At 35.9% G+C, this 26,107-nt stretch overlaps 1 protein-coding gene across 1 annotated transcript; it reads right to left on the bottom strand.

The window, feature by feature from the left end:
- Nucleotides 1-1,579: 1,579 nt before the first annotated feature.
- LOC104242289 (probable sugar phosphate/phosphate translocator At1g06470) lies at nt 1,580-25,349 on the bottom strand. Its single transcript, XM_070150672.1, has 13 exons — nt 25,220-25,349; nt 24,227-24,941; nt 23,948-24,117; nt 21,517-21,602; nt 21,147-21,196; nt 9,643-9,710; nt 8,840-8,940; nt 8,679-8,691; nt 6,504-6,688; nt 6,207-6,293; nt 5,288-5,382; nt 2,959-3,115; nt 1,580-1,906 (listed from the first exon to the last, which is right to left on the bottom strand). Exons 2-12 carry the CDS (start codon nt 24,472-24,474, stop codon nt 2,995-2,997), a joined length of 1,224 nt encoding a protein of 407 aa, XP_070006773.1. The 5' UTR covers nt 24,475-24,941; nt 25,220-25,349; the 3' UTR covers nt 1,580-1,906; nt 2,959-2,994.
- Nucleotides 25,350-26,107: the final 758 nt, after the last annotated feature.

Here is a 26,107-nt window from a genome sequence, read left to right as displayed (position 1 = left end):
AAATGTTTTCATGAAAAATGAGTGGTTTTATCACTTATTTTCCCTTGTTTGGTTGGTGAATAGAAAACTTTTTTCGGAAAATATTTTCTAGTATTTGATTAGAGAGTAGAAAATATTTTTTTATGCTACTCTCCTCACCCCCATTCCCCCAAGTCCTCATGTTTCCTTGCCCCTCCCCCCCCCCCCCCCCCCGCAATACCCAACATTTTTAGGACTTTATTTTCTTCAAAAATTTAATTATTTTTCTAAAAATTCACACAAACCCAAAGGAACTAATGTGTTGCTTTATTTTGTTACGCAAAAATAACGTTAAAATTTGTGCTCCATAACTAAAAATAAAACTCTTTTTTGGTTGAAAAAGAAAGTACTCTTTCTACAACATGAAAATAAAATACTCATTTTGTTGAAATGAAAAAAAATACTTTTTTTACATCATGAGAAGAAAATACTTTTTTTGTTGAAATAAAAGAAATACTTTTTCTATGAAAAGAAAGTACCTTTTTTTTTTTAAATGAAAAAAAAAATTTATCTATAATATGAAAAGAAAGTAGTATTAATAATATTTTTATTTAGGGTAGGGGTGAGGTAAGGTAGGGTGGGTAGGTAGACGTGGGGTGGGGCGGGGTTGGGGTTGGGTGGGTGGGTGTGGGGTGTGGGTTGGTGGGGGTGGGGAAGGTTGAGAAGGAGTTTTGGAAAATGTTTTCTATTCTTTTAGTAGGGAAAACATTTTCCTCCAATTGGAGGAAAGTGAGTTCATGAGGAAAATGTTTTCCAAAACATTTAAGCCAACCAAACATGGAAAAATTGAAAAATATTTTCTTCATACCAAACACACCCTTAGTGTCCTGAATGTTTAAGATGCTAATTTGAAATTCAGGACTAAGTGTCCTGAATTTCTGAACTACTAATTTAAAATTCAAGACATAAGTTTTGAACTTGAGGATACAATTCGAACTTTAGGACACGATGTTTTGAAGTTTGAATTTTGATGTTTAAACTCTAAGACGTTGTGTCCTAAAGTTTGAGCGAGATTGACTAATCTTTAAATATATTGTAAACTATGAATATATTTTAAACAACATACTTAAAAGTGGCTACCTGGTATCATTTCCACTTAAACTCTCTCATCTATATTTGCATCTTCCTCTCTATTATGTGTTTATTTCTTTATATTTCGAAATCCCTTAATAAAAATCAGGGCTCCACTTATGGACTGCACGAACTCCAATCTAACCAGCTTTTGTGAAGGTGTCTGCTACGTCTATTTCATATGGTTTACGAGCGAGAAACGAGAGCAATCACATTAAGTCAATAGCAATAAAAAGAGGCACTTCTAACTAATTCTACCTAATCCTTAAATGAACTACATTTTCTTGAATACCTTATAATATTATTCATTTCGTGATAGAAAAAAATTGACAGGAAACAAGAGATTAGTTCAAACATTCTTGATGAAGCTCCACGCATAAATCAAAGCAAAAGCCTGTCTAAAATACTATGTCAAACCTGTTTTACAAGTAAACTAAAGATATATAACAATGGTCAATGCCTACTAAGGTGAACAAACGAGAAGGAGATAGAACCGGAAAAATATTTGAATAAATGAGGATGAAATTTTGATGCCAAACTACAGAGATACAATAAGAACAATGTAAAAAAATTGTTTAACAAAATTGGAGCCCTTAGAATTATGTATGGAAACAGATCAATCTTTTTACCAACAATAATGATGAACAAAAGCTTCTTTCTTTCACCAGCAAACTGATAAAAGGCTGTCTAGGGCAGGGTTAAGCTGAACAAAGACCAGTTGATGCTGTCACTTTGGTCCCATTTGAGCTTCTTGGTATAATAATCCATATATGATAACTCACCCTTCCTTGAAAATATCAGCATTGGCAGCAGTCATCTAGTAATCGTATCACAATCAAACAGTTGTCGGTCAACTCTACACGTAATGCAGACTACAATAATCTTTGCTAGACTTATAAAAACTTCAAATATGACACTCATCCTCTATTGAAAATATCTGCATTGGCAGCAGTCATCTAATAATCGTATCACAATCAAACAGTTGTCGGTCAACTCTACACGTATATGCAGGCTAAAAAATCTTTGTTAGACTCGTAAAAACTTCTATCCATAGTTTATCAGTGTAACAAGCATTCATGAAAATTGAGCAAGTACATAAACAGAAACAAGCAACTGGATTCAAATCCAACTACCTCCAGCTAATATGGTATGCCTTGTGAGACGAACAAAGATAGATAAAGTTCACGGGAAATAAAAAATGTTAACCAATATATATAGCTACACCAAAGTAATTTTCACCAACTACATCAAATATATACAGCACTGAAAAATTAAGTATAATCTAGAATCAGCAATTAGGCTGATCAAAGCGGAGTAACGCTTTCTCATCTTCATCTCATCCACAAGAGCTTGGTTTCACATATCTTTCTCAAAGAAGAAAAGAGCTTGGTTTCATATCAAGTGCATGGATCAAGAACGATTTCTATTCTCCATACCGTCCACAGACCAAAAGCAAAAAAAAAATACGTAATAGGTTTAACTACCAGCCTTTTCCGCCACTTCCCAACCAAAATAGTAGCCTAACGCAGGCTCGACTTCCTGAAATATTTTTCTGGGACGTTTTTCCAACAAATACAGATTTTCCTAGAATATAAAATACAGACAACCACAGTAATATTCATAATTTGGTCCTGAGCATAGATACAGAGCTTTAGTAGGATGTGGAATAACCTCCTACATCCATTTTTTTGGATTTGAAGAATTCTTTTATCTGATATACATTTATTATTTTTATAAGTTTATTCACCAGAGTAGACACAAGAGGATGCTTTTAACTGAAGTCCATAAAAAGCTATGATGATAAAAAGCATTTCGCCCTTCATATGCAACATACTGAGAGTATCAGAGCATTATAGTTAAGAAGCTTACTAAATTTGCAAATGCAGATAATGCGGTATGGGAATTTCAAGGACCATCATCTTGATCTTCCAATCCTTCAAGAATAACATACTTTGCAGCTGCATTTTGCATTGAGGATCCTGACATTTCATCTTCACTTAGATTTCCTTTTTGTAATTTATCATACCTGAAAAGCACAAGTGGATAACAAATTCAATATCCAGCAAAACCATCCAACAATTCCAAAATTCACCGGCAACATGGGCATAAACATCTTATGGATAAAAAAAACCTGTCTGTTTTATGATGTAACACGATTCAGTTTTCTGTAAAAACTTGAAGTACAATAATAGATTCAGTAAATGATAACAGGCAATGAAACCGACCTAGCGGCTGGGGGCCATAGAGAACTAAATACTCCAAGACTCTAATAAAATCACCGTTTTTCAAGTAATTATTTCCTTTTACAACCCTTTATTCCATCATTAGTTTTGGAGGAAGGAACATTTAATGTAAAAATTAGCAAGGATCAACTTTTTTGTCAATTCAACATACAATATGCTTCTCATGACAACCCTATCCTATTAGCGATTTGCAAGACGAATTATAAACAAGTTTGGTTTGATTAGTGCTGTAACTTAAGTAAAATACATTGTTACATGTTTTCTTGTAAAAACCCTGGCCATGCAATGTCAGATTTACTGAACTAGCAGAAAATAAGTTGAAATTAATGCAAACGGTGTCCAAAAATAGAAAGTTGCTCCGAGCAAATATGCACTAGTGTGTTAATAACTTAGCTATTTTTTATCAAGGATTAAAGAGTTAGATCAACCAAAGATATAGTCTTAAAGTGCAAGATGAGAAAAAAGCGAAACAAAGGAGATACATGAGAATAGAGATTTATACTATATCATTGCCATCTCTATTATATTGACTAAGCTCTCTCCCACTTTATACGGCAATATTTGACTGAGCATAGAGTTTAATATATTAATTTGATTATTGAATTATATAAATAGCAAGCAAATAAAGTCATATAAAATGGTTGTTGAAGAATAAATAGTATATGAAAATCATCATATTAAAGTTTACTTTTGTATATTAAGTATGCATTTGGACAATATTTGGTCGACGTTAAAACATAAGAGTATTTGAAGTTGAAAGTGAAAAGAGCATATGGAAGCTGAAGTTGTGTTTAGACATGAATTTCACTTGAAAAAATAAATAGAATTTTTGTGATTGAAAACCATTATTTCACTTGAAATACTCCACAAAAGTTTTTCAATATTTCACTAGTATTTCAAATACTAAAGTTCAATATTTGCAAATATTGATGGCCAAACATCAACTTAGAAATAATGACTTCAGTATTTGCGAGTGAAGTCATGGACAACCACTCCCAATGTACTTGGTTTTTTTATATTTATTGAAAATTGTTTGGCAGAATACTATTAATAAAATAGTGTCAAACACTTATGAACCACCATAAAAGGAAAGAATGTCATGTAAATTGCGACGGATGGAGCGCATTACTTACATCTAATCAGTAATACTAATATCCACATTATTGTGGAAAAGGGGAACGAATGTTTGGTGTAAGTGTTGGACAGAGCTGGTCACAGTTGAGACCTTTTTCTCTAAATGGCCAAGACTATGAATCTAAGCAAGAGAAACAAGGCTCATATGAAACCATTTAAATGGCAAAAGAAAAAGACTTACAATCAGGAAAAAATCTAAAAACTTCTACATATAAGGGTGTGTCAGGTTAATAAAAAAAATAAAACGAGATTTGCAATCTAAATGAAGAATCTTCATATTAGTTTTTCTATTATGGCACACATGCAAAATGTGAACATCATGCTTGGTGCAAAATGAAGCGTAGGATCTGTAGCTCATCTAATGCTGCAAATTAATAAATAAGGCAAAACATCCAACTAGTAGCAATAGAAAAGCTTATCTTCACCAACAAACAAGTGGACTTTATGCCAAATGAGATTGAAGAAATCACTATTAAAATGAGGAAACATATTGCAGTAGTAGCTAAGGGTCTACTGGAAACAGCCTCTCTATCCTCACAAGGTAGGGGTAAGGTCTGCGTACACACTACCCTCCCGGACCCCACGGGGTGGGATAATACTGGGTATGTTGTTGTTGTTGTTGTTGTATATTGCAGTAGTAGTTAGACAAGTGAACTTTATACGAACTGAGGGTGAGGAACTGACAAGATAAATAGGAGTAGACACCTGCTGCACATCTGCAGCAGGTCTTTAAAGAAAAACTTATCTAATTTTAACAGCAGCAGGAAGTAAGTAACCACAAGATAACTTTTTGCAATAAATATGAGAGCTCAAATACTCACTTGTACCAATTAAACAAACTGACACCAAGCATTATTGTCAAGAGACCAACCCCTTTCATCCAGGTAAACTTATCATGGAAGTAAAACACAGCAACCTGAAAATGTCACCGACATAATTACCAATTAGTTTCAGCAACTGAAGCAACAATGGATGTCCCGGAAAAACTTTTCAACTAGTGAAAACTGATTCTATATCAGTCTAATGCAATTGAAGATACATGATTGGGTTGAAATAAAAATATCTAAGAAAATGAGGTCTATGCGCAATAAAAGAGAACAACAGCATGCAATATCGAAGTTACATCACGCTCATTGGCAAGCATGTATTCACTGCCTGATGGATCATGGCATGATCAAGTGCTCTCCTAGATGTCTTATATGCGCCACCATATATACTTGGAAATGGACATTCAATGGAACATGATTAGTCTGATAATGTTATTACTTTGTATTGTAAGTCACATTTGCTAAACTTTCTTTCTAGTTTTCAGAGATGGCAATATCTTACAGCTCAAGCTCCCTACGATAGCAAAATCTTATTTGAATTTTTGGAACGAAGGGGTATTCAACTGTTATTGCTTCAAGGGTTCTGCTACTTCCGAAGCCCATATAGGACAAAACCATCTATGTGTTTCACCTCCCCCAAATGCTATTTACGGGAAGAAGGAATTGTATGGCCTTCTAATTAACACTCCTAATGTTCATCAAGAAGAAACAAACCATAAATTCCATACAGTAAACTGCTATCAGAGAACTGCTGAAATGTGACTAACTATTCACCAGTTATTCAGTTACAATACATGTACGTCTTTTATTTTGATCAGTCAGTAACACTACTTTACTTAAGATTGCTGCTCGCGCTAAAGCAATTGTAGAAAGTAGGAGAAAACGATAGAGACACTTGGTTTTTAGATCATACCAAGATAGTGACAGCCTCCTTTACAACTCCCGCTATCGTCACTGTTACTGCACTAGTAACAGACACAAGAATATACTCCGTCAAAACCTGCAAGTAAACAAAAGCGCAGAGTATTAAGAAAACTATCTCTATGTGCATGGAAGGTGTATCAAATTTTTTATAGCTTCTAGACATTCTGGTGTTTCTGTAGACAAACACTTTCCAGAAGAGAAAAAGAAAAGGCAGTAAAAGAAATCTACCACTAGAATGTTGGATAATTAAAAACTCGGATTGATTGATCTTGATATACATGCATACCATAAAGAAAGCCAATGTTCCACCAAAAAGCATCAGCAAACAACTTCTAGTAATGTGCCATGAGCTATCAAAGTAAATGTTGTCTCCGAACTCATGCCATGGATCAAAAATGAGAGACAGCACAGCAGTTGAAATAGCCATCACTGGAGTAACATAGCTCATTAGCATGAGTGGATTTTTTAAACCTGAAATAACCGAAGCAAGTGTGTCATAAATGTATGTACAAACTACTAGTTAACATTCAGAGGATAAATTTCAATATATAATATTCCAAGTAGCTATTTTTCTTAAAAGCAAACATGATTTTGACAGAAAAACACAAAGCACACTGAGTTCGTGCAATCCGGAGGATGTCTAATAGATTAGATGAGCTCAACATTGCCCTTTGTACCCTGAGAAAGTACTAACTTTTATTCGGGTTTAACTTTCTAATAACAGAAGTGTACTAATTCTCTTGGTTTACAGCTCCCATGAATGTCGAGAAAAAGAGTAAGCACTTCTTGCATTCCTTGGAAGGAGTGGGTGGGGCATCAATAGACCACTACTTTCTTTTAATAAAGATGTTGGCATCTGGGCCAGCTTACACACACCTCAACTATTTCACTAGATACTTGCTACCTCCCACCAGCACACGTACCAGGTAACTTCGCCCACCAATGTTTACTCAAATGGGCCGAAATCACCTGATATTTCTTTGTCTCTACTGGGATTTAATGATTTGCACCCACTTTATTGACCACTAGGCCACACTCTTGTATGCCATCAGTAGACCACTACGTTAGTTGGAACTTCCTCACACGCCTACAGAATGCTCTTACATGATCGGGCCAAATCCAGTTTAAACATTTTTCTGACGGGGCAGTGGTTGCTTTCCTCCGGAACTAAAGGCCTTATGCATAAAGTTGTAAATAGCAGAGGAACCTATTAAGAAATGGTAGGGATGCAAGTTCTGATAACCAAGATAATTTGTGTAAGTCCTGTGGTAATACTTGTGTTCATCATTCAGTCTTAATGTATTTCTTACACAATCTGTTTGGACATTATATACTTCTTAAGAGCATTGGCCAACTTTTCATTCACTAAATAATTGAACAATTAGTTTAGAACTCGCAAGGCTGAATCATCTAGCTACTGTTAAAGGGAATTTGGCTACAACAGTATGCTGGAATTTCAAGGTAAAAGCATGCCTCGTCTTTGTTCCACAGAGTTGTAAACTTGAAGCTTTAAGCTATCAGTTGCTATGAAGTCCCTCAAAATTGCGTTGGCAATAAAGCTTACTTGATCAAAACAATGTTGTGTTGGCAACTAGGCCCCCAAAATGCTTTCTTGTCACCAATCCTCTAACTCCTAAAAAGGTTGCAATTATTCCATTCTGTTTGTTTCCCTTCACAAACATGTTAAATCTGAGGGCATAATAGGCATTCCCATTTTGCTTTAACTGCCACTTCTCCATAGTACTCGACCTTCACAATGCAACATGTGTTTTATGGTTTTCTTCTCTTTTTCCTTTTTCAATTTCTTTCCTCCTTCCGGTCAAGATACTCTGATCTATTTGACTTTCCATTTTCTCCTCCTCCTCTCTCTTTCTCTCTCAAGATAAAATCTAATTACTCCAGATATCATACCATAGATATGTAATGACGTAGATTCACATATAATATATGTTCTTACCAGAATTAAACTAAAAAACCTGATTAACTATCAATTTCGCCAGACTAGGGTCAAGACAAACTGTATTAGAGTAGAACTAGAAAATTTTGCAATCTGGACAAGAAACAAAATCAAATATTATCTTCTCTTCAAGGTTCCCAATTAGAACTTTAAGCCAAGACATTCAGTTTGATGCATGATCTGGCTACATGAATCTTTCATTTCTGAATAATTCAAATAAGCATGGGCTAGAGGACAATTCAGCATGATTCTCTTCAGTAAAGATGTGGGTAACTATGCCCAAAACCTATTATCTTCATTCGTAAGATAATAAATACCAGCTGGTCTTATTATGACAAAACTAAAACAATAAATAAAATAACTTAACTTCCTAAGAGAAACCAAAACTAGGTAAAATGAAGAACATATAACTCATTCACCAACAATATTAATAACATAACTACACCATGAATAAATGCACTTTCAGAGCTTTGAAGTTTGCTATAATTTGCTGGTAGTCCTTACCATAGACTTCTTTCTTTATGACAGTTTTTGGTCAGCGCGCAACCGTTGGATGGAATATTGGAGAAAGAACACAAAATAGACAAAGTTAGCACAAGTATGATGATGAAAATACTGAGAAAAGAATTTACTGCTAACAATTAAAGCAAGGAATATGATCCTACCTGCAGAAGTATCTGAGTCATAGTCCAGCGGAACCCAGACATAACGGCAGCTAGCATAACAAAGATAAATCCCCAAAACTGAAACTCTGTTTCCTTTGCAACTGTATCATCAATCAATAAAGGTCAGATGTGCTTACTGAACAGATATAATTTACAGACAACAGAATTAATGAAAAGTCACAACATAATAGAGTTAATTAAGCACTCAAATTTGAAGATAACGAGGTAGTCAAATGGATAGAGATAGTTGTGAAGAGAATAACACAAATGAACTCAGCCTTAACCAATCAATTCAGCTAAACTATGTGAATTCCATGTTTCTCCGTTTTCTTTTATCTACACTCAATGGCTATACTATTCATTAACCCATATGTCATGACATCTCTTTAAAATTATTCTTTTCATCTCATTCGTTATGATTTTTGCTACTCTTTGCACCAGTGTTTTTTTTGTAGTGCTCCGTTCAATGGATTGCACCCTAGCAGAATTGTATGACAATTCCTTATGGTTTTAGCTTATGTCTTCACACTACCTTGTGGAGTCACTACTCTTATCACTTTCCTCATCATTCTCAGTACTTGTATATTGTACCTTTCCCTTTCTTGTTCCACTGGTATCCATCTCAACTTTCTCATTCCACCTAGTATTGTTGTATGAATATTTTTCTCAGCCTCCTTCTATTTGAAAGGAGAATGTACCACCAATAACAACAACATACCCAGTATTCTCCCACACCGTGGGGGGAAAGGAGAGTGTACCATGCAAACAAGAAAAGTAGAGGGAAAAGTAAGTTTACAGCATACCTGTTAATAATATCCCAAAAGAAATAATCAACATGATTCCTAGCAGCTTTAAACTCGGTGACTCAATCCTATTAAAAAAGAGTTTGAAGTTAAAAACAAGGCAGTAGACCAAATATATGCAAAATTATAAGAACTCATTTCAGACAGATACCAAATGAAACCATTCATGACAGATGGATGGAAAATTTGAACATTGAAGGATCAGGCAAGCGATGGATGGGAAAAAAAGCCTGACTTTCTCAGCATGTCTACCCACTAAAGAGAGGCTAATTGAAAATTATTAGTGATGGTTGTATCCCGCTTCCTCTAAGGTCATGCAATTTGCCTGAGCTTTATTCATGGGAAAGAGACTAGCTGAACAATTACAAAAGGGCATCCTTTTTTAGCGCCTAATTAGTGAATGACATCAGGATCAAGAAGGGTTAATCCACACAATTCTAGCACGGGATATCTCCTGCTCTGCTAAGGTCAGGTCTTGCTGAACCTTCTACTCATAACAAGGCAAGATATTACGTGAACAAAACAGAAAGCAACCATTGACAAAATAAAGAGTAAGCTGTAACACCCCGTACATTCAGACTAGGTGTGGATATGTTAAATTGGTATTAATTTGATATTTTAGACATATGAAGTCCTATCGGGATGATTATGGGTGAAAATAGTTATTTCAAAATCAAGATGGAAAGTGAGGTGCATAAGATTTGACAAAATCGACTAAGTTTGCAGAAGGTTCATATTCCAGCAGGTTTTAGTGAAAATAATAAGGAATTTGGGAAAACTCAAAGCATGAAAGTTGTAGGCCTTTGAAATAGCTTTCCAACGATATATTATGGAGCCCGAACGGATCTCTGTGCAAAACGTTATGCGCGTTTTACAGAACAGTATGCGATATGCGCGCCGGTAGCGCGGCCGCGCTAATTTTGAGGCAGTGTTACTGCCGTTTAGCGCGGTCAGTAGCGCGGGCAGGCCTCCAGATGCGCGGGCGCGCTAGTGGGGGTCGTTTTAAAGCTATATTTCGTCCCCCACAACCCCAAAACATAAAAAACTTGCTCTAGAAAGAGGAACTCTCAAAAACCTAACTCCTTAAGGGTCCTTCCACCCCCCAAGGTATGGTGATTCTAAGTTAATTTCAATATCCCAACACCTTATTAACATGGGTAAACCCTCCATATCATTAGATATTCATTTGGGGCATCATTGTTGAGAGAAGAAACCCTAGAACTCGAATTCAAGAAGATTGAACGTCAAAAAGGTAATGTCTTCACCCTCTAATTGATTCTAGCATTGGATTAATGATTATTGACTCAAGTTCATGAGATATGAGTTGATGGGTTTGATAGGAAAGCATGAACAATTATAGGTTTGGCTTGTTGATTGTTGATTATTGGTTAATGGTGTTGTTTACCTTATGGGTGATAAAGAATAATGTTGATTATAACTATTTGAGACTTTAGAATTTATCTAGGAGCAAGAGAATGGGTTATTGGGTATAGAGACACCATTAATAAGGACTATGAAGCTTTATGCCGCCAAGTGTTTGAGAAAATGCCTAAGTGACCAAAACATGAGTATTATTGCTAACACGGAATCCCTTTGACTTGTATTGATATAGATTGAAGTTGAAGGGGTTGGCGAATGTTGTATTATGCTCAAGAGCAGGAAGTTAAGGTATGTGAGGCTAACTCTCTATGTTTGGGAATGTTAATGATTCTCCCTACATTACGTTTCTTTTATGACGTATCAATTGCCTCAGAAATATAGTTAAGCCTAGTTCCTTGAATAGTTGTAGAACTTCTATTCTCTAGCTTCGTAACTCGTTCACGACTTTCATTCTGAACGTTGTGAGCTCAGTTCGTATTCAATATAGACTTGGGCTTGATGTCCCTAAGTCTCAGTATAGCTTACTCAGCATGTCATAAACAGTTGAAGTTCCAGTGTTCATAACCAGTTCAAGAATACATGTCTCATTCTAGACCTATTGAGTATTCCAGTATTATGTAACTCAGTATGATTCAGTATTCCAGTATTATGTAACTCAGTATGATTCAGTATTCCAGTATAATGTAACTCAGTGTGATCCAGTATTCCTATATCATATAACTCAGCGTGATTCAGTATTTCACTATTATGTATTGCAGTATGATTCTCAGTTCCTGATTTTAAATCCCTGAATGTTGAACACCTATATTTGGGCCTGAGGCCGCAGCTAATGCTTTATGCATCTTTGGGCCTGAGGCCGCAGTTTATGTTTTATGCATCTTTGGACCTGAGGCCGCAGTTTATGCTTTATGCATTTTGGACCTGAGGTCCCAATTATATATACGTATACTTGGGCCCGAGGCCGCAACTTGTGCACATATATATATTGGGCCTGAGGCCGCAGTTTAATATTCAGTTCAGAAGAGGGAGTATTCATATCCTTACTTCCTTTCAGTTCAATTATTAGTTACCGTTCAGTTATCAGTTATCATATCAGTTATCAGTTCAGTTACCAGTTATCAGTTCAGTTACCAGTTATCAGTCCAGTTATCATTTATTAGTTATCATTTCATTTATCAGTTATCAGTTATCATTTCAGTTTCAGTTTCAATAGTTATCATTTCAATTATCAATTATCAATTCTCAGATATCAGCTTAGTTTCAGTTTCAGCATTTATAATTCTTTCTTTCAGTTGCCTTACGTACCAGTACAATTCAAATGTACTGACGTCCCTTTTTGCCCGTGGCCTGCATCTCACAATGCAGGTAATGATTTACAGGTCGACGACGCAGAGCGCTAGGATTCTCGTACAAGCTATTTGGTGATCCCCACTTCTTTCGGGACATTATCATTACTTTACAGCCTTTCAGTATTTACAGATAGTCAGTGTCTTCAGCACTTCAATAGAGGCTTCATAGACTAGAGTAACAGTTAGACAGAGCCACAGGCTTTTCATAGTAAGATATGTTGGCTACAAATATGTTTCAAAATTGTATTAGTATTTCCGCACTTTGATTTATATCATCCACACTTTCAGTATATCAGCATGTGTTAGTTTATCTTCCGCATTCAGTATGTTATGATACCACATGTTGATTCAGCCAGCCAGTTGGTTCGCTCGGTCACATGTAGTCAGGCACCGAGTGTCGTGTTACGTCCAGGCCAGGTTCGGGGCGTGACAAAGCTTGGTATCAGAGCACTGGGTTCAAGAGTCCTAGGGAGTCTATGAAGCCGTGTCCAGTGGTGTTTCCTTTATATGTGTGTGCCGGCCACTCATATAAACGGTTAACTACCAAGACATCTAGGATTGTCATTTCTTTCTACTCTAGATCGTGCCATGAAGCTTAGAGCAATAGTTAACCTTCTCTTCCTATCGAATTCCAAACGTATTGGATGCCCAAGCGACGCGCAGGAGAAACCTAAGGTCCTAAAGAGGATAATTGCTCATTGGGGTATAATTATGGAGTACAGGTTGGTAAATATGAGACTTGAGAGGATGTTAAAAGCGGGATGCAATGGATAGTAGTGCAGATTAGAGCATAACCTTATCAGAAAGTACAAAAACAGGTATCATGTCTTATGGTTATCAGTTTACCTCAGTTTCCAGTTATACAGTCTTTCAGTTAGCAAGTTTATGGTTATTCAGTATGCCAGTATTCAGTTATATGGTTACCAAATATCCATTTTCAGTGTATCAAAATTTCTGGTGACTTGTGAGTATACAGTGATGCATATGGGTTCTCAAAGAAAATGTAAGTAACAATGATTATAGTGAAATCTTCGCATGTTTTAGGGATTAAGACCCAAGACTCACGGGATGGTGCATAAAGTGATTTATCAGATATATATGGCAGTGTATCCGTATGTCAGACCCCACGGTGTATCAGGATAAGGATCCAACTGCAGCGGGCATAGAATTGATCACTATAGCTTTGGACAGAAAAGAGCCTAAGGGTAAAATACCTGGGAGTCAGAAATGTTTGTTATTACCAAAGATGTGATTCATACAATTCATGCAAATGACTAGAAGATATGATGTATGAAATGAGAACCAAGAGCAGCCAATAGTGAATTTCAGGGAATGATTTTAAGTTGTTCATATTTATTCAAATCAGACCTAGAAAGAACCATGTTAGTGAATTTATATACGAAGTGGCTATTATTGTGAGATAAAAGATATGACAGTTCCCCTTGATGTGACTATGTGTTTAGGTTGGAGGTTTATAATCTGAAACGATTTTGAAGTGTATAGAAAGTTTGGGGTTAGATATTCCAATTTTGTTTAAGACAGATGAACTTTTCCTAAGTGCGATCCATGTGCATAGTTCAAAAAGAATGATAGTGCACGGCAAAAGAATATGGTCAGATGATGAGGGAAGTTAGGAGTAACCTTATGTTTCACTTTAGTTATTCAAAGCAGAACATGAACACATGACGCTAGAAGGTAGATAGTAACAAAATAGTGAGTATGATTGAGTAGATACAGTGAATTAGCACTTTCAGCAGAGCTAGTAGAGGTACAATTTGATTCACTTAGTCAGGTTAACTCTAGTGAGTGGATGACAGTTTGAAATACCGAACGTGTGTTAGAACCGAAAGAGTTTAAGTTAAACTCGAAGTACAGTAGAAGAAAGGGAAATCAGCTAGGTAGTGAGAGAGCAAACTATAGAAGAATTGCCTTTAAGAATTATCAAAAAGGGGTCTTCCCAAGATTGACAGTGTGAGCAGAGTTAAATCATTAAGATTGTGTATGATAGTTGTGAATACATTAGCTCTTCATTTATGTAGGTAATATAGTTTTCCTAGTAAGAAAGATTTCTCAGAAGTTAGTTGGAAGATGAGTCGTCATTAACGTAAAGTGCAAAGAGTTGCAGAAGATAAAGAAAGTTGTTAGAATCCCGGAAAAAAAAGGGGGGGAAGGATCCGCAAGTATAAGACCTTTAGTCTAAGGGGTGATGTGAAATTTTTTTGTAAGTCCAGTTAGTGATTTGAAACCCAAATAGTCACCATGGGATATGAAAAAGAAAATTAGTTCGGTAATGAGGGAAAATTGTATAATTACCACAGGGATTATGTATAGCATGTGTAAGAAACACAAAGTGAGTAGAATGATCACCGAGCTTAGTTATTGATGATAAAGTGATCAAAGAAAAGCTATAAAATCATGTCTACTTATGTGTTATGAGGGTAAAGCCATTGCACGAGACTCTAATTGTGGAGTACAAGTCAAAGACTTAGATTGCAACAATGCTATAAGTGTTTTCAGGAAGTGCTTAAGAAGATAATCAACTGTGGGAAGTATAACTCATGATCGAGGTAGATAAGACAACTCTGGTGAAAGAAGTTCACCACTTAGCCTAGCTAGGAGTTCAATTTGCGTACTCCAAAGATAGTAGAGTTGTTGTCTAGAATATGACTTGTCCCCCCCCCCCAGTAGGCGAAGCGAAGAAGAACTAGTTGATGATCCCTACTTGTTGTAGCTGAAAGAGGGGATTCACTGGCATAAAATGATAGCTTTGGAATAAGGGGGAGATGATAGTGCTTTGAGGTACCACGACAGATTGTGTGTTCCAGACATAGATGGAGCTAGAAGCCCAGAATTTCAGGTATTCTATTTACTCAGGTACCACAAATATGTATCATGGTCGTAAGGAGATTTATTGGTGGAACGACATGAAAAAGGACATTGCAGACTTTATGGACAAGTATCTGAATTATCAGTAAGTGAAAGTCGAGCAGCAGAAAACCCAGTGTTTTATCACAGAATACACATATTTTGAGCGGAGATGGTAAATATGGGCCTTATAATAGGATTATCTTGCTCATTTTGAAAGCATGATTTGTATGGCCGAAGGTGTAGATCACCAATTGGTTGGTCGAAAGTTGGTGAAAGGGAGTTGATGGGACCAAATTTGGTCTATCAGACTATAGAGAAAGTTAAGTTGATTCAAGAGCATTTGAAGATAACTCAGAGCCTCCAAAAGTCCTATTCGAATGTGCGGCATAGAGACCTAGAGTTTCAAGTTGATGATTGGCTGTTTCTGAAAGTTTTGCCTGTGAAAGGCGTTATGAGATTTGAAAAGAAGGGGAAGCATAGTCCCTGCTATGTTGGGTCGTATAGAATCTTGTGAAGGATCAGTCAATTAGCTTATGAGTTGGAGTTACCACCAGAGTTAGCGGTGGTACAACCGATATTTCACGTGTCATGTTATAACATTCAAGTTTACAGCACTCAAATACTCATGTCAGTTCAGTACTCAAATACTCATGTCAGTTCAGCACTCAAATACTCATGTCAGTTCAGTACTCAGATACTCATGTCAGTTCAATACTCAGATATTCAAGTCAGTTCAATACTCAGCTACTCATGTCAATCCAATACTTAGATATTCATGCCAGCTTAGTACTCAGATATTGATGTTATTTCAATACTCAAATATTCGTGCAAGTTTAATATTCATATATCTATGTTAGTTCAGTATTCACGTATCCATGGCAGACCAATATCCAGTTACTGCAGCAGGCATAGAATTGATCACTATAGCTTTGGTCAGAAAAGAGCCTAAGGGTAAAATACCTAGGAGTCAGAAACGTTTGTTATTACCAAAGATGTGATTCATACAATTCATGCAAATGACTAGAAGATATGATGTATGAAATGAGAACCAAGAGCAGCCAATAGTGAATTTCAGGGAATGATTTTAAGTTGTTCATATTTATTCAAATCGGACCTAGAAAGAACCATGTTAGTGAATTTATATACGAAGTGGCTATTATTGTGAGATAAAAGATAGGACAGTTCCCCTTGATGTGACTATGTGTTTAGGTTGGAGGTTTATAATCTGATATGATTTTGAAGTGTATAGAAAGTTTGGGGTTAGATATTCCACTTTTGTTTAAGACAGATGAACTTTCCCTAAGTGCAATCCATGTGCATAGTTCAAAAAGAATGATAGTGCACGGCAAAGATGATGAGGGAAGTTAGGAGTAACCTTATGTTTCACTTTAGTTATTCAAAGCAGAACATGAACACATGACGCTAGAAGGTAGTTAGTAACAAAATAGTGAGTATGATTGAGTAGATACAGTGAATTAGCACTTTCAGCAGAGCTAGTAGAGGTACAATTTGATTCACTTAGCCAGGTTAACTCTAGTGAGTGGATGACAGTTTGAAATAATAAACGTGTGTTAGAACCGAAAGAGTGTTAAACTCGAAGTACAGTAGAAGAAAGGGAAATCAGCTAGGTAGTGAGAGAGCAAACTATAGAAGAATTGCCTTTAAGAATTATCAAAAAGGGGTCTTCCCAAGATTGACAGTGTGAGCAGAGTTAAATCATTAAGATCGTGTATGATAGTTGTGAATACATTAGCTCTTCATTTATGTAGGTAATATAGTTTTCCTAGTAAGAAAGATTTCTCAGAAGTTAGTTGGAAGATGAGTAATCGGAACCGGTTGAACCCTGGGTAGGGGGGTTTGGGGGGGTTGGCTCGGTTTAGTTGGCCCAAACGGGTAACCGGAACCGGTTGAACCCGGTAGAGTGAATAGTACTCTTACCGGGTTAACCGGCCCGGACTGGCTCTGTTCAAACGGCTATATTTTTTTTTTTTTTTAAATTCGAACTGGTGGGCCCAGACCGTTGGCAACGGTCAGACCATGTTTTGGTCCGTTGGCCAACGGAAATATTGCACAAATAGCCTATTTTTTTTTTAATTTTTATCCCTTTTTCAATTTACAAAACTAACCTTCTCTAAAACTATAAATACCCCCTCCCCTCTTCTTCATTTCTCAATCTCAATTTCTCTCATTCTCTCATTCTCCAATTTGCAAGACTTCAAGTCTTCAATCTAATTTTATTTGGCTCTCTTTTCTTGAATTTAATTTATCGTGTTTTGTCATTCGGAATTTGAAGTTTAAACTTTGAACAATTGAAGTTCAAAATTGAAATACTTGCTTGACGTTTATTCGTGGTAACATCGGAATTGCCTAATCAAGTGCTCAATTTATTGTCGAATTCGGTGCACTCCCTCCAACTCTTTCTCTTATTTACTATTTTAATTGCATATTTAATTTTAGCTTATACTTTAATTTTTACAATATGTTTAATGCTGCTAAAAGAGCGTGTAAAAGAGTTACTGGTAAGGGAAATAAAAAAAGAGGTAGTCCTTCAACATCTGGTAGTAATAGTAATAACCCATTATCATTTACACATGTTTCTGAATCATCACCTAATGATAATTTAGATATAGATTATGAACAACTACAAGAAGATTTTGGAATAGAAGATAATGAAATAGGAATGGAAGATGAGATACCAGCTACACCTACTAGTGTTGGAGTTGGTAGTGTTGGGGTTGCTACAAGGGGTGGTGGTCGTGGCACTAGAAATAGACCACTTGTGGCTCCGACTACTAATCGTAGAAAAAGAAGTAAGGTTTGGAATTTTTTTGAAATAATAGAAGGTACTGATAGAGTTAAATGCAAACTTTGTAAAGGTGATTTTAAACATTTGACTGGAGGAAATTTAGGGGGACTGGGACGCTTAGTAGACATATGAGAACTGAGCATCCCATAGAATGGGGCGCTGATGGTGATGGAAATCAAACAACTCTTAACCCTACTACTGGAGGTCTAGTGAAATATGATAAAATGAAGGATCGTGAGGAGTTAGCAAAAATGATTGCTTTGGGTTATCTACCTTTTTCTTTTGCTTCTTCATCATATCTTATTATGTATATTCAAAGGATTTACAATCCTTTATTTAAAGGTATCCCTAGAAGTACTTGTAGAGCTGATATCTTTAGACTTCATGGACAATATCAAACATACATACGTTATTTGTTTACCCACCTTCCTTGTAGAGTTTGTCTAACTTCTGATATTGATCATGCTGTTAATGGAAATGATTATTTGACAATTACATGTCATTGGATAGATGATACTACTTGTATGCAAAAACGTATTATCGCTTTTAGATATGATGAAGATCAGAGTCATACTGCTGCGTTTATAAGTAGTACTATTTGTAAAGTTGTTGAATTTTATAATCTAAAGCAAAAAGTATTGTGTATGACTTTTGAGAATGCTTTTAACAATAATACCACAATTTCAATATTAAAATTGCATTTGCAACCACGTCCTGCTGAAATTTTTCATGTTAGGTGTGCATGTCATGTTTATAATTTAATTGTTAAAAGTGGCCTTGATTTATTTTCAACTGAGATTACTCATGTTAGAAGAGCAGTTGGTGTTATTCAAGGAAATAATAGACAATCTAGAATAAAGGAATTTAAGAATAAGTGTGTCCAGTATAACCTTAAACCCAGATTCATGCCAGACGAAATTGTTACTAGATGGAATTATACATATATATTTTTAAAATGTTGCTACAAATATAGATTCCCAATAACTGAAGTTGCTAATGCGCATTGTACTGATCCAAACCGTATGTTAACAAGTGGTACTTGGGAGGTCATTAATGATGTTGTTAAATTTTTACATAAATTTTATACAGCTACTGTTGAGTTTTCTGGAGCATATTACCCTACTGTTACTATGGCTTTAGTACATATAGCTGAAATTTCTTTTCTACTCTTTGAATTTAAGAAGAAAGAAAAATATAGGGATGTTGTTGAAAAAATGCAAGCAAAATTCAAAAAATATTTCTTTCCAATTCCTCCAATTTACTTAATTGGTGTTGTTTTAAATCCTTCTATTAAGATGTCTGATTGTCACCAATTAATGAATGCTTTATATACTTATATGGAGATTGGACCAACTGAAACCCCAAATTTATATACTTGTATGAACAAGCTAAATGAATATTTACAACAATTATATAATTATTATGCAAATGTAATTGATGATGATGCTCTTAATGTAGGCAATGTTAATCCAACTATGCACTGTACCACTTCTGTTACTGTGGATGATGAAGAAGGCCTTGATAGTTTTACTATTTTTTCTACATTTTCTAACACTCAAACCAGTAGCAGGAACATTGATGAACTTCAATTCTACTTGCAGAAGCAAAAAGAGCCTCCCACAAAGGAATTTTCGCTGTTGGGATGGTGGCATGAGAATGGAAAGCAATTTCCTGTTCTTTTCGCTATGGCTCGGGATGCGCTGAATGTGCCAATTTCTACTGTTGTATCGGAGAGTGCATTTAGCCAAGCAAGACAACAACTTGGAGACACCCGTCACTCATTGGGAAGCAATGCTTTGGAAGTTTTAGTATGTTTCAGAGATTGGATTAGATCGGAACGAAAAAATCAAGGACGTGAAGATGTTGATAGCCCAGAAGACGAGGAACTTAGAGATATATTAACACATGGTAACCCATCCGAATTTAGCACTCCAGAAGAAGGTCAATCGGTTCATATTGATTATGATGAACTTACTAAGGCAATGCAAAACCTTGAATTTACTATTTTACTTGTTGAAAAAAATGTAAACCTTTCAATTTGTAAGTTTGAAACTTTGAATTAAGAAATAGAAGTAGCACTTGCAATAAGTGCATTTTTTCCCATCTCCCTTGTATTCTTTATGTTAGTACTTTGTATTGCACTTATTACAATATTTATACAAAATTCCAAAAAAAAAAATTATAAAATTACACTAAACCCGGCCCGGCCCGGCCCTCTCAACCCGTAACCCGTACGGTTTAGTTTTTACCCGGATGAACCCGAACCCGTTAAACCCGTTAAGGACCAACCCGGAACCGGCCCGGACCGTAACCCGTACGGGTCCATAAAATAGAAGCCCGGACCGGCCCGGTTAGCCCGTTAAACACCTCTAGGTCATATTGACAAAATAAAGAGTAAGCCAACTACAATGGGATGGAGGGATTTTTAAATTAGATTAACACACAGTAATCTTGAGGGGCAAGATGGATTATTTTGTGACCAGCTTGCAATTTCAAAACAGAAGTACTAACAGCACAGAAAGAGCTTCACCAAAAAGGCTACTAGATACCGTGACCAAGGGCCTATCCATATCATAGGATTCTCTAGGAGATTTAGTAGCAAAGAGAGCAATTTCGTTTACCCTCATTTCAAAATTTTCAAATAACCACAGAATGCAATTTTGATCTGTTTTCCCGATGGAGAGATGAATGATGTATTCTACCTAGAGAAAAAAAAGGTCCAGCAAAGATTGAAGACTCTTCATATGCTTCCATTCATTTTATATGGCATGTTTGATTGGATGTGGATTTTAAGAAAGAAGGAAAGACTTTTGGTACATACCAAAAGTACCCTCAAAACTTGTATTTTTAAACATGTCATGAGATTTCGATATCTATATTTGCATGTCATTAAGGGTAAAATGGGAAACTTAAAATCAGAAATTTTCCAAATATGGAATGATGCCATTCTTTTTTATACTGACTAAAAAGAAAAAAGTGTCATATAAAATGGAACAGAGGGAGTAGTTATTATGCACATAGATGAGTAGTTCAACTAGACATGCATCTATGATACACAGTAAAGATTCAATGAGAAATAGACCAGTGATTAAACGAAGTACCTGAAAGCAAAAGCGAACAGTAGGAGAAAGATCGGTGCTGCAGATTTACACTGCAATGATAAACTTGCCATTAGGAGCCAAGAATTAATGGGGTAAGGTAAGGAAACTAGAGGATTATTCTTTTTTTATAATAAAAGGTAGAGGATTATTTTGCTGACTCTCCATTCAAGTCTTTCAAATAACATTTTCGTGACAGGGTTGTATTGTCTGTGTTTTTAAAATTTTAATGGGTGTAAGTGAAATTTTTAGAGACTTGAAGGAATGTTGGGTTGTATCCTTTTCTATGTTCCCTGGTGATTCAAACTTTCCAAAACAAAAGTTCATCATATTGATTGGTAATGCATGATTTACAAGGAGAAAGGATACACACCATAGTAGCAAATGTGACTGATATGAAAACAAGGGATGCATTGCTGAGGTTGACATCCATTGCCGTACTGAGAGCTGTGGGTACAACTGTGAAAGGCAAAGGCCATCTGTAGCATTAGTTGTCAGAAAAGTTAATAAAAATTAGCAGGAAACTATTGAAGACCAATATATATAAGTTATGCACTAGACTTCTCAATACAGGTGCAAATAAATAGCATAAGTGATCATATGCCTCAAATAAATGAAGAACAGAAATTCTTTCCCCAAAAAAACAAATAAATGAACAGAAACTATAACTTCAAGTAGATAAGATAAATTGAACTATCATTATAGTTCAGACAACACCACCATACCAAAATATAAGCATTGCAATAAAAAATCCTGATGCTTTGACAAAAAAAGGTACTGAAAAGCAGAAAGATCACACGCCTATTAGCGGGAAACTGGTATGAGGTTCCAAATATACCTTTTTATAGGGAACATAATCATAGATGACTCAGTAATTGCAAATGAGTATGTGAACTTGAGATTGAACCAGAAAAAGAGCAGGTGTAATGTGGTAGACTTGGAGAAAGCATGCAACCACAAAATTTGTTCTGTAATGAAGGACATTGGCTTTGATGATAGATTGAATTAAGTGGAAAAACATCTGCATTTCTTCAATCAGATTAGCTATCATAATCAATGATTTCCATGAAGGTTTCTTCCCTTCCACCGGAGAATTGAGCTAAGAGTGAACCCCTGTCGCCTTTCTTATTTATACTTGTAATGAAAAGATTACGTCGGATCCTAAATATAGCAACAGGTAAAAGGTGGATTTCTGGATTTTGAAGTAGAAATTATGCTGGAAATTCAGTAACGGTATCTCACATCTATTGACTGATGACACATTAATATTCTATGGGGGACGAGGAACAATGTACTTTTAGAAGCTGTACTAGCTGCCTTTAAAGCCGTATCTTAGTCTACACATAAATATGGCTAAAAAGCTCCTTGTTCCCAGTGAATGAAGAGAGTGATATCCAACAGTTAGCAAGTACACTTGAAGGTAGGGTGGTAAATTTCCTACGGCGTACTTGGACTTCCTTTAGGAGGAAACACAGGAAGAGATAATATGGAAAGGAGTAATTGGTTGAGAAAAGATTAGACACATAGAAGAAAATACTTATCTCTGGGAGGAATATTAACACTGGTCAATATTGAGTTGGATAGTATCCTCGGTCCTCATAAATGTAACGTCTCCATTTCCTATACTTGTAAGTATCGAGAAACAGTTGCACAGTATAAGAAGTAATTTCCTTCGGGGAGAGAACTGTGGAAAATGTAGGTGGTGCAATGGTCCAACGTGACAACAGCTAAGAAAGAAGGTGGACTGGGAGTTAAGAACTTGAGGTTGCATAACAAATTTCAGTTGATCAATTGGTTTTGAAATTGGAGCAGATTCAAGAATTTTTTTGAAACCGGAGGAGGTCCAAGCATTATCTCCATAACCAGATCACTGGTCCAGGGAACAATAAAGAATTTTTATCATACAACGATCTAAGGGAAGATCAGAGTCCTCGGAGAAATTGTGGCGGAACAAGGCACCTCTAAAACATATGTGTTTTACATGGATTAAAATGCACAAGGAATTCCTTACTCAAATAGAAACTTCAAAGAACGGCAAATGCTACCTGCAACTATATGTGTGACAGAACTTGGACGACTTGTTCCTACACAGCAGCTTTTTTTGACAAATTTGAAGTCCACTTTAAATCTTATGTAGAATGAAGCGGGCAATGTTAAAGGAGGCCATCAGCAGGAGAGGCCAGAAGAAAGCAAAGCAACCCAAAGTCCTATGGAATACTATACCATTCTTCATTGTATACACAGTGTGGAAGGAGACAGGTTCACTGTATAAAACTTGTTGAGCATCTTTATCTTTTTGGGGTGCATGAAAGATGTAAATTATTGACACTTTGTTGGACTTTATACTCCTCGGATCATAAATAGGTTTAACTAGTTTTCATCATTATACAAATCTCAGCACTCATTTTCTGTTCTTTTTAACTCAATTTACTTATCAGATAGAAGTGCATGAGGTTGTGCCAAGTGGGTTGTTAGTCAAATCCATCAATGCAAATGATGTACCAACTGGGAACATAGAACTATGCAAGGATCCTGCTATTTGTCTTCCAAATAGTTAACCCTACAGGCATATTATACAAGGAAAGAAGTGAGCCAAATACAGTACTCTTGGGTTATAGTCTCCTGCTTCTCAGTTCTCCTACACCTCCCAAATGTCAGAACAGTTCCTAGCATCTACAGTTATTTATAATCATACAGTAGAACACATTGAACAATTAGTTGAAAAGCCATAATAATGCACGACTAAAAAAACCTGTACCCTAGTATTATAGCTTAAAGAAAACGGATGTGATGATCATAGTTACCTCTCAAAAAATAATCTTTCCAACTCATCATTACAGTGGGTTGAAATTTTCGGGAGCAGAACCAGGTAATGAATTTGGACAAAATGGCTTGCATTGCAAAATGGAAGGTATTCATCAGCAAAGGAGCAGGGAATTTCCCAAGATGATCCCCTAGAAGAGTTTTATTGTACCTGGAGCAGGTGAATGCGTGATAAGAACTAACGTGTTTAGAGCTTCAATACAGATGAGAGGAAACAAACCACTTAGTCAAATCATAAGTTCATAACCAAGTAGACTTACAATGTCAAAAACGTACTGAATGTGTACCATACAAGTATTAAGACCAACGTCTTCAGCACATCAGCAACAGAAACAACATTCTTTGAAATTGCTCGTGATGGACCATGGGGGTCTGTATAAGTGGAGCCTTCCCCGCCAGCACTTGAATACGTTGGATCACTTCTAGAACCGTTCTCTACGTCAAATGGAACATATCTATCTTTTCCATTCCCAGTAGATGCAACAGCCAAATCATCACCACCCTTCATCCTCTGCTTATAATTTTGTGTATCCTCGCCTACAGATCCATTTCCTACACCGTTTTGATTAACCAGTGGCAGTTCAAAGTCAAATTCATCAGTGAGCGTACGAACATTCCCTAATTGAGCTGAATGGAGGATGCCATTATCATCACACCAGCCCGAGAAGGAAGGCGCCCTCCGAAAGTTGTCAATTGCACTCTCCTCAACCTAGTCTATAATCAAATCACTCTCTACCATCTCCTTTCTCCTCTACAATCAAAGCCATCTATCTCCCATCGACAACCAAGTAAATCAGCTCAGTTGTCTAACGTAGAACTATATCTACCAGTTATCTTCACCAGACTAATTCTAATGAACCTTTTACAACTCTAAACTTACACTATTAAAATCTGATAAACACATCTTAGAAGTGATTGAAATCAGCAGTGAGCTTCCCAATCCAATTCACTGGTGGCCAAAATAAGTTCAACAATCTGCATTAAACCAACTTGAAATTTAACTCAAACCCCAATTCAAATTTAAAGTAAATCTCCCAAAATCTTGCAAAAAGAAACAGTAAAAATCAAAACTTTGAATCCTACCGAATTAAATATTCAAGAAAGTGGAAAAAAGAAACGAATACTATTTCTATTGCAGGTCTACAGATTCATAAAACCCAAAAAATAAAAGTATAACAAAGAAAAGTACATGATATTGAAGAATCAAGAATGCAACTAGTAAAAGCATTGAGAAAAGAAAGACTAAAACTGACCTGAGCTTCTGTGGGTTAATGGATTTGAATAGAAGATTTTAAATCGAGAAATTGGAGCTTAATAGGGGAAGGGGTGTGATCTGATCTTGGATTTCCGTTAGGTGGAAGATTATATAATAGAAAAGAAAAGGTTTGGTTTAGGGGGTTATTCTTGTCGTCGGTTAAGGTGGGTAAAATTGAAGGAAAATCAAACAACAGCCGACAGCTTACGCTGGGTTGAATTACTTTTAAAACGCTGAAGTGTTTTTAGATTAAAGTTTAAGATATGTACTGTGATTTTGGTTAAAAAAATAAAAAAGGAAGAAGATTAAAGTTTAAGATATGATATGGGTAATTGGGATTTATTAATACCAGATTTTAGGTTGCTAGATCTCTACTTCTTCGACAAGATATGTAGACTGTAGTTATGTGAGTGAGACGTGCCAACATCTTTTCTTTGTTCCTTTTTTTTTTCTGATTTATAATATTATTGCTTTCTTTGTATTAATTAATGGTGTTCTTGCAATAACTGTTTTGACTAAGAATTAGCAGCCGCTCACGAATATTGACATACAGCCAATTATGATTAATTTAAAAGTTATTATTAAAATATTTCATAAGCAACCTGAGAGATAAGAAACTAAAGTTGCTTTTGTGATTCTGTCAAAATAACCAATCTTCCTTGTGTTTACGAATAGCTTCGCAAATAAATCTATTTGTTTGGCTTCCTCTAAATGTACTTAAAGGTGACCTTGTTCACTTGTAGCACGTATTTGAGATTGGAGATGATATTGTACAATTTTCCGACGATAAATTTAATAGTAAGTAGACAATTAATTTCTTCGTTTAATTCTTTGCAACTCGAAACATCTAAATAAATGTGAAAATATTATACTTATTCGACTACAA

This window comes from Nicotiana sylvestris, chromosome 7 (genome assembly GCF_000393655.2).
Source record: "Nicotiana sylvestris chromosome 7, ASM39365v2, whole genome shotgun sequence".
NCBI lineage: Eukaryota > Viridiplantae > Streptophyta > Magnoliopsida > Solanales > Solanaceae > Nicotiana > Nicotiana sylvestris.
The sequence above is the reverse complement of the archived record's forward strand: the minus strand, read 5'-3'. Positions and strand labels throughout refer to the sequence as shown.

Bases quoted from the DNA above. Each gene is read 5' to 3' on its own strand.
- LOC104242289 (XM_070150672.1), bottom strand. From the start codon at position 24,474: ATGAAGGGTGGTGATGATTTGGCTGTTGCATCTACTGGGAATGGAAAA. The intron at 8,941-9,642 runs GTATGCTGTAAA...TTGATGATACAG, and splicing joins TTTTGGGATATTATTAACAG to TTGCAAAGGAAACAGAGTTT. The intron at 3,116-5,287 runs GTGAGTATTTGA...TGTGCTTTTCAG, and splicing joins AGTTTGTTTAATTGGTACAA to GTATGATAAATTACAAAAAG.